At 43.1% G+C, this 9,351-nt stretch overlaps 1 protein-coding gene across 1 annotated transcript; it reads right to left on the bottom strand.

The window, feature by feature from the left end:
• Positions 1-462: 462 nt before the first annotated feature.
• Positions 463-9,098, bottom strand: LOC103379411 (XK-related protein 5-like). The gene is made up of 13 exons (XM_008310954.3): positions 8,385-9,098; positions 7,507-7,596; positions 7,329-7,434; positions 6,587-6,753; positions 6,265-6,398; positions 6,099-6,177; positions 5,425-5,594; positions 4,185-4,296; positions 3,872-4,039; positions 2,973-3,163; positions 2,814-2,879; positions 2,534-2,711; positions 463-2,040 (listed from the first exon to the last, which is right to left on the bottom strand). The coding sequence occupies exons 1-13, from the start codon at positions 8,491-8,493 to the stop codon at positions 1,364-1,366; spliced, it is 2,247 nt and encodes a 748-aa protein (XP_008309176.1). The 5' UTR covers positions 8,494-9,098; the 3' UTR covers positions 463-1,363.
• Positions 9,099-9,351: the final 253 nt, after the last annotated feature.

The raw sequence follows: 9,351 nt of genomic DNA on the forward strand, positions 1-9,351 counted from the left end.
GTGTACTTGGTACCACTTACAGGTCAGTAAAAGGAATGGCATCACCAATGCTGACTCGCTCTTTGTACCTGAATATTTGAATACAACTGCCGACACATTTCCTCGACCATCTGACAGAACTAAAGTCACGTGAATAATCCTGTTTTAATCTATTAAACAGCTCGGTGGCAACAAAGTGAGCAGTAGATCACGTGGGCTCGACATGAATGACTTTATTATTCTGTCACAACAGCTCTACATACTGTAACGTGTTGATGCATGTTAACAGGCAAAGGTTGCCCAACATTCATGAAAACACACCACCGCAGTCCTTTTAATGAGTGTAGGGAGTAAATATAAATGAAAAAAAAGCAATATATATATTGCTTTATATATATATACAGTATATATATATATATATATATATATATATATATAGGGTTATTGAACACAAAAAAAGACGCTTTGTGTCATTATATATATAAACAGGCAAATATTCACACGTCCGAAACACTGACACACAGCTGTGTCTCTTCTACAAGGCAAAGCGCTGAGTCACGGTAAAGAAGCAGTTGAAGCACATACTGCATCACAACATCCCATTGACTTACAGTTACATTCAGGTGTGAGTTAATAACTACTAGTGGTAGGTGCTTTAACAATGACGTCTGTGTTAACATGGAACATGCAGTGGTTTTATCACCACGCCAGGTTACATTTGCTTTTCTCATCACGTGATTTTTATACTCGTTTCAAAGTTCCTGCTGCTGCTCAGGTTCATCAGTTTCAATCCTTTTTATTTCATTATTTGTCCTCCTGCTTGGTTTAGAAAATACAGGAAAAATGTATGGAAGACGTTAAAATGTGGTCAAGTCCACATTTGTGGGATTCTACTCATATTTCAAATCAAAGAGCTAAAATAATTGTTTAACATTAACTTCAACCTCCTTCATTCCTAGAAAACTGCCTCATGCTTGAACTGGTCTTGAACACCTAGACCTCAAGGTCACATGATCGGTACTCAGCACACATAGAGCAGACTAGGTCACATTCTGCCTTTCCCTCCACTGGTGTCATCTGGAGACCTGGATGAAATTTAGTCCAAATCCAGACCACAGCATCTTCTAGACCAACTCTTGGAAAGAAAAAGACCAACTATGGGCCACATCCCAGATATTTTCCTATTTTCATTTTGTCTGTGGTATGGCCCACGTCTCCAATAAACGTCTTTCACATCTGATCAAAATATGCAAAATAAAAAAATTCTAAAAATGACATTTCAAAGTAATGACAGCTTAAAATAATTTAAATGAAACAGATGCCTTGTTAATACCCCACCCAGGCATGGCCCCACCTCCTCTTCCCACCTCCACCATCACCCTACTTACACCAATCTCTCTCCACTGTCTATGATCTGAGCTATCTGTTTACGTGCATGGGAGATAACTGGAGTGAGTGGAACCACTGGAGTGCTGGGTGTGGTAGCTGCAGGTGTAGTTGCACCAGGAGTAGAAGCTGCAGGTGTAGAAGCTGCAGGTGTAGAAGCCAGGGGGGTTGAAACACTGGGTGTAGATGCAGCAGAGGCTGAACCCCTTGGAGAGGAACCCACAGGTGTGGCACCGGGCGTAGGAGTGGCAGGTATCACGACCACAGAGGCTGGGCCTGGACTCTCAGGAACAGTGGGCGGAGGCTCCGCCCTAGGGGTGGATGTGATGAAGCGAGCCTCCCTGATTCGGTATGGACTCCTGTAGCTGGATATGGGTGATAGCTCAGAGCCCCAACCAAGGTAGCTGCCACTAGAGGGAGACTGTGCATCTACACTGAAGTAGAGCGTAGCATTAGACTGCAATGGGGTCCCAGGTTTTTTTTCTGGGGAACCAATCAGAAGAGGGGAGCGTCGCTCAGGTGACCAGGCCGGGGTAGTGATCTCCAGAGATGCTACAGAGGAAGAAGCTTCTGTCAGGGTTGCAGCATTGCTGTTGATTCGCTGAAGACTTCCTGGGTGGCGTGCTGATGACAGCGAGGGTGAGCCACAGGCAGCGCTCTGAAACTCTTCATCCCCTGTGAGGACAGAGGAAACATGTCAATGCTTCAAGATGAGTGCATGAGAACCCGACTGCACAGTGCTGGTGCCTGCAGCAGTATAGGGGGCACTACACTCTGGGTTTAAGAGATGATGCCGATTGAGATGACGGACATCTGACCCAGAACTTACTTTAAATATTTTCTTTCAACCCACGTCTAAAAGTATTTGACCACATAAATATTACAATTCTTGTTTACACTTTACACTACAAGTTTTTAAATATTTTTTGTATTTGTTTGAAAATACAGGATAGGTTAGATAAAGGGCTTCCCACGGCGTGACATAACATCAGCATTTTGCTGTCCTCTGATTGGATGGTCAGAGACTGGAATCTTTGTCGGTGACCAGTGCCGTGTTCACAATGTTTGGTAAGAACCATGAAGAACCACTGTGACTGAACTGTGATTGAACTGTTGTACGTTGGTCTAGATGTAAAAAGCTAATGTTTTTGTTGTTTGTGCCCCCTACCCTTTTCCTCTGATGCGGGTGTCATAGACTCTGCTGTCTCTTCAGGAATGACTTCTTGTACTGGAACAATCTCTGGAAACCTATGCATGTCCTGAATTGTTAAGGGTGGAGCTCTTCTTTTTGGCCGAGCTACAACACTGGTGAGAGGCGGCTTTGGTGGTTGTATGAGCTCTGTGACCTGGAAACGAGACACAAATAGACTGTTTATCATCAGCTCAAAAATCCATATCATACAGTTCTATAATTCAACAAAGATATAGATCTGTGAAGAGATTCTTGCCTGAGGAGCCTGGCTCACCACCGGTGGAGAAGCTGGATGTGTGATCAGGGGTGGAGTCGTCAGAATCTGACCAATCAAACATCAGACAAACAACTTTAATAGAACCTGAAGAATCAGAAGCAAAGATATTTCACAGTCATAGGAGAAAGCCCAGCGAACCTGACGGAGGTATGGTTCATCTGGAGAGTGAACTTCTTCAGAAAGACCCATCAGCCCTGCCAGTCCACCTTCTCCATAGGCTGACCAGATGGTTGCTTTGTCCCCTGTTTTCAGAGCCAAACGGATCAACAGCCAGTGGTGGTGTTTCCAGCCCTCCCACTGGACTGGAAGGTCCATAAGAGTGCCCCCTCCTGGTTACATCAACAAATGAACACATTATGTCTGAGCAAATGAAGTTGAGGACTACCAGCCTGGTGTCAAACACATTTATAACCTGCTGACACAGCAGGAGAGAGGTAGAGGTCAGCATACCCCCGCCCCCGCCGAGATATATTCACTAATACAGTGGTTCTCAAACTTTTTATACTCTGTACCACCTGAGAAAACATTGAGCTCTCTGAGTACCACCATGATGACCAACATTAAAATCCCCCTGCTTATTCCAACGTTCAATTTGCAAGTGATCCCATGATTCCGTGCTGCCTGGGCTTACGTGAGCAACAGACTTGCTTTGCAGCAAAAAAACAAGTAAATAAATAAAAAGACATCCTACTTCATAATCTCACAAGTAACTACACATTTATCTTCTAAATGTTTAATTGTATTAATTGTGCATGGTATGTTTCAGATTTATTCAATTGAAAATGTAAATGTGAAAGTATGAATTTTCCCCGTGTACCACTAGAGAGTGCTCAGTGGTACGTGTACCACAATTTGAGAACCACTGCAACAACATATTTTAGTTGACTATATTATCATTGCCTCAGGAAATTAAATTTATCATAGTGAGAAAAAAAGCCTGATGTAACCTGACCCGTCACTTATACAGGTTCTGACGACCCTAACCCAGAAGAAGAACAGACAGTCAAGGAGAAAGGAAGGTCAACGGTCAAACTAACCAGACAGTGTTGCATGGCGATGAAACGTAGGTGTGACCTTTTCCTCCAATGACAGTGTGGAGCCCCGCTCCATGCAAGCTCCTCCGATCCCTTTGTGTCGAATACTCTGGAAAATCTCAAAGGACTTAGGGTGAAGGAAGCGATAGTAGAGAACCAATGCGATGACTCCTGTGAAGAGGAGGAAAACATGTCATAGCTGCATGAATGGATGTGTTGAGGGTACAGTTGACAGCTGTCACTTTTAGATTTACTGACGGTCTGGATCAGGCCTTGAGTTTGACACATAAATAGGTATAAATAAAAGGCTTCTAACCAATCAGGAAACTACAGAACACAGCAGCTGGGATGCCGACAGTATCCCAGGAGACCATGGTGAATAACCAGGATGAGGCCAGAAGAAGTAAAGCATTCTCTAAGAACATGACCTGAGAGAAGAACAAGAGAAAGATTGTTACTATTGTTACCAACAACAGCCTAGCAGTAAATGACTGTAGTACACTATATTTGCTGTACTCCCCACCACCAGTTAGAACTGAAGAAGCCTCTTGGATGAGAGGTGAAACATCTTCTTTTAGAAAATTCACATCCAGTTGCCTAACAGAACTCTTCAACCTTGACCATGACCTGGATGACTGAGAATCTTCATGTCGTACACATGCTGTAGATATTTGCCAAAGTAGAACACTTCATGTCCGTTTAGTTTTTTTGTGTAGTTATTGGAAGTGGAACATGGGTTTTAGAACCTCACGCGTTCCTGAAGGCCGCCCCGAACCGAAAAGTTCAAAAACAAAAAACATTTTCTTCTCCATAGGCATCAATGTAAAATGGTACCAGTGAAAATAATTAGATCTAACAAAAATGATCAACTCAAGTGAATAAAGGATGAAGCTATAAATAGGAGAAGTCATTTCATTGGTCCTTACGGCTGCTGAGGAGTCCTGATTGGACAATGTTCACTTCACTTTCTCATTAATGATTGTCTCTGAAATCCTGTGGTCGGCCAACTGTTAGTGGTTGATTAAGATCAGTGTCACCTTTTTCACTTCTACTGTCTATGATCTTTTCTTGGTGATCACAGTCATTCGTTTGAACCTCAGCTTCTCTTGCTGATTCTTCTTCTTCTTAATTATGCTACAAATCCACCACTTTGCTGAGCCATACTGTAAAGACTCATCTTTTTTTTCTGGTATTGTTGGCTTGTTCAGCAACCAAGTTATGGTACAACAACCGGGGCAATTTATAGTTAAGAATTTTCTTTGTGAACAGAATTGTTCAAAAAGGGAGGAGTTGGACAACCAGGAGGTTCCACTGTATTATGAACTATACACACGTCTTGTAAATAGAATTTGCTGGAGTTACAAATCATTTGTTTGAGTTTCCACTTCTAATGTTTGACATTGGTTTCTTTTATGTGTCTGTGTCCTGTTTTTTTCTGTTTCTCAGTTCACTTTCTGACCTGATGCTCCATCCATGAGCCTACTTCAAGTCACAGTGAAATAGTTGTTAATGCAGTGGCAGCTGCTGGAGCCACAACAGCAGCATCCCAAACGTACCAGATAGAAGCCCGTCATGCGATATCTAGACGGACCGTACTTCACGTTGAGGAAGAGAAAGATGTGAACGGCTCCGAGGACGAGGTTGAAGATTCTCCATCGACTGGTTGATTTTATAATGTCAGTCTGTTGAGACACCATCCAGAAGGTTGCACCTAGCCAGTGTACACCTGACACACACACACAGAGGGGAGGTGTAGAGGTGTACATTTCTTCACTCTGTGTAACCTCTGATGTTAGCTGCTGAGGTTACTTAGTTGGTTAATTTTGAAGAATTTAGAAACCTTCCAGAATGTTCTGACATTTCCTGTTTTTCTAAACTGGAGTGTGTTGCAGAAAACCTTATCTGATGTCGTTGTCTGTGAAACTCTATGGTGAAAATGTATTTATATTTGATGAATAATTTCTAAACCTTTTGTTGGGTTAGGGTAAGTTTTTAAATGTTTCTGTAGTTAAGGTGAGCCAGTAATAATTAACATCTGATCGTAAAGTCACCATCTAGTCCATTCTAACACAACTAAACTTAACTCTCTTACTAACCCTAACCCTTCTAACTATTCTAACCTTCAAATTAACCTCTATTAATCCTAACCATCTAAGCAACCCTAACTTTCTATCTAACTCTTCATCATCTGACACCTTGTCCATTTGTTTCTTTCAGTTTCCTTCTTTACCAATCACTCCCAGGATCCACTGTTTGAAGATTCGTGTAAAGAGCATTAAAACTGCGAAGCGAGATCCCAACATGCTGACCTGCAGACAGAAACAACAGGCTGGTGAGCACAACCCTCTTTACACTCATCACTGTAAGCATATGCTAATGCTAGCTCATTAACTCACTCTCCATAGCAGTCGACAGAGAAGGGCAGCAGGGGTCATTTGGAGGTGACCAGGTCTGATGAGTAAACAGGCTCTGGCGTAGACCACCAAGGCCCAGGAGAGAGACACCAGACAGACCACAAAACACACTGAGGCTAAAGGGCAGGGGACAAGAAGAAGAAAGCAGATTGTGAATAGTTAATGGTGTCAGGGCTCAGATTTGAACCAGCAGCCCTTAAAGATGTGCAAATGCAGACGACACATTTGTTGTAGGTATATGTGTAGTTAGGATCAAAACACTCAGCACTAATAATGTTATGCAGGTCATGTGATCTGTTTCTACCTGGAGACTTGATTCCGATATCAGTACAGATGAGCACGTAGGCCTGCAGCAGTGTCTCAGGGAGGGTGACCACCAAGGCTTCGAACAACCTGAGGGCAGAAACATCTGCCTGCTGCATGATCTCACCGTACACGTCCTCCTCTGGCAGACACATGCACTCCCACAGTCTTGGAATCCATGAGGTTCAGGTTGGGACACAGGAGGAGGAGAGAAGAAGGGGTGGAGCTCAAGACCCTGACCATCATTTGGACTAAATCTCAGAGAAATCAAAACTCGAAGTACCAATATTTAGAAACATTTTCTTTGTAATTTAATGATCTTGTACGGCATGAGTTTCTGTTGTTGCTGGACAAGAAAACATCTTCACTGTAATAACTGGGAACAGTGGTGAAGAATCCCCATTAGTTCCTTAATTTAAATTCAGTTTATAAGATTAGCTGTCACTTAAATTAATGACCATCAAAAAAAAAAAAAAAAGAAAGAAAAGTTGAACGACTTAAACAGGCCTGCTTCACATGAACCAGAGCCTTTGACAGTTATTGTCTTCTTCTGTTGCAGTTTAACATGAACTAATCTGAAGCGAGAACTGTCCAGGGTGAGACAGGGTCTGATCCTGGACAGTTCTCTGGTCCATCACAGTCATATATAGAGACAATCAATCATGTACCCCGCCCCTTAGGTTGTATGTACTGTATTAAAGACCTCCAGTGTCTGTAGATGAAAACTGAGAACACAAACAAACCTCTTAAAGATTCCCAGGTGCAGTATATGTGTCCATGTGAGGGACTTTCTCCGAATACGTCCATCTGACAAGTACCACAAGTAGCTGAGCCACTGGGGGGCCCAGCCTGGGAAAGACAGAACCACAGTAAGACAATCACATCTTCTTTGTTTCTAAAACAGCTTTTCTCGAGCCTCACCAGGCAGAAGGAACAGAGCAGTACATCCAGCCAGGTAGGCGTAGCAGTAGTTGTGACCCACCCAAAGATAGTACACGAAGCAGTAGATCACTGAGGAAGGAGAAACAATTTCACGGATCAACTCCATCAACGGACCAAAAACCAATGTTCATCTCAACATCTTACAACACCTCAGAGATGAAATGTTTGCTGTAACCAGTCTTTAAATTAATTCATTCTTCAGACCTTGGATTCTTCTTTTTATTCTTTGACATTATTTTTACTGCTGCACACAGATATTACACTCATCCGTTTTAGTGTAATATATGTTTTTGTTTTACCACAAATACTAGAGTTCAGCTCTCTGGTACTAGTACTAGTACTAAGAACTCTTATACCACAGAGCTTAGATCCTCATCTTTGCGGTCCTAAAACCATACCCTGCTTCTCCATCTGACAGCTGTCTGGACCGGTTGGGTTCCAGCCAATTGTCCACCTTCCGTGGATTCAGACCAGACCCTTCTGCTTAGTTTTTGAGGGAAGGTGAAATAATGCAGCTGATTTAAAAACATGTCTGCATCAGTAGCAGTTCTGCTGCGTCAGGCCCTTCATCACATGCACGGAGCTGCGGCAGACTCAGAGTCATGGTGACTGCGCCACTACGTCACTGCGTACCCGCACACTCTGCGATGTTCCAAATGAAAAGTAACACACCTGAAAGTCATCAGTGGGACTTCCTCTGCACGTGCGCGCGCAAAACAAAGCCCATAACACAGCGCAGGTAATGCACGCGGCAGTACAAGGCTGAAACATTAAGCGCCACAAACACAACAACTGAGTTTATAACCGACTGGTGTTTGTGTGCGTGTGTGCGTGTAAGTGTGTGTGTATGTCCTCACACGCCGTCCTCTCAGCGATAATGAAGAACGCCGTAAAGAAGAAGACGCAGAACCGGCAGCAGGTCATGTTGGTTCTTCCCTGACTGGAGTTCGATGTAAAGTCTCTCATCGCGGCTGTGAAAGTGCCCGATGTTCTCCTGGTGGTCTCGGGTCTTCGTCAGTCTTCGTTATATTTCGTTAGTCTTCGTCAGTCTGCAGGATGTTGGGAGGGAAGATGATGCTGCAGTCTCCGCGCCACCGCCTTTACTGTTAAAGGGACAGAAAGTTGCAAAACTGCAGCGTGTTTTCTCTCATAATTCGACTTAAAAAAAGGACCAGTTTGGAAGCATCAACTAAATTTAATGACAGCCCCTCATTGACTAAACCCCAGCCTTAAAGCAAACATTCCTAACAAGGGCTACACGGATTCCTTAAAAAAAAATTATACTACATTGATCCCATATTTGGAGAATTATTGTGTTAGCAGCAAATATGCTGTTAACAGGCTGCCCATAGTAAGCGCTGAGGATGTTTTCTCTGGGAATTGAACTGCCTCTCTGCTTTCGAGGGAGGCGTGCTAACCGGTACACCACAGGACCCACAAATGAGGGATGCTTCACGCATTTGCATGTCATCCTTGCGCGTCAATTCTTTACAGTTTATTGTGTTTCATTTAGCAAGTAACGTAAATCAAATCAAATCAAATTTTATTTATATAGCCCACATTTACAAAATACAGTTTGTCACATGGGGCTTCACAGGGTTGGTAACATCCTCTGTCCTTAGACCGTCAGCCAGGGTAAGGAAAAACTACCGAAAGAGAAACCCTTTCAACAGGGAGAAAAGAGAAAGGTAGAAACCTTAGGGAGAACCACAGGTGACGGATCCACTCCCTGGACGGACAGACGTGCAATAGATGTTATCAGAACATACATTGTACAAATACATAAAAACCAATGAAGAAAAAAAAGCTGCAGTAGTGGTAGTG

This window comes from Cynoglossus semilaevis, chromosome 5 (assembly GCF_000523025.1).
Source record: "Cynoglossus semilaevis isolate Cse_v1.0 chromosome 5, Cse_v1.0, whole genome shotgun sequence".
NCBI lineage: Eukaryota > Metazoa > Chordata > Actinopteri > Pleuronectiformes > Cynoglossidae > Cynoglossus > Cynoglossus semilaevis.

What these genes read in the sequence shown, in the direction of transcription:
- LOC103379411 (XM_008310954.3), bottom strand. Translation starts at nt 8,493, where the DNA reads ATGAGAGACTTTACATCGAACTCCAGTCAGGGAAGAACCAACATGACC. An exon ending in TATCGCTGAGAGGACGGCGT is followed by an intron (nt 7,597 to 8,384) that starts GTGAGGACATAC and finishes CTCCTTCCTCAG; the next exon opens with TGATCTACTGCTTCGTGTAC. An exon ending in CACCTGGGAATCTTTAAGAG is followed by an intron (nt 6,754 to 7,328) that starts GTTTGTTTGTGT and finishes ATGGATTCCAAG; the next exon opens with ACTGTGGGAGTGCATGTGTC.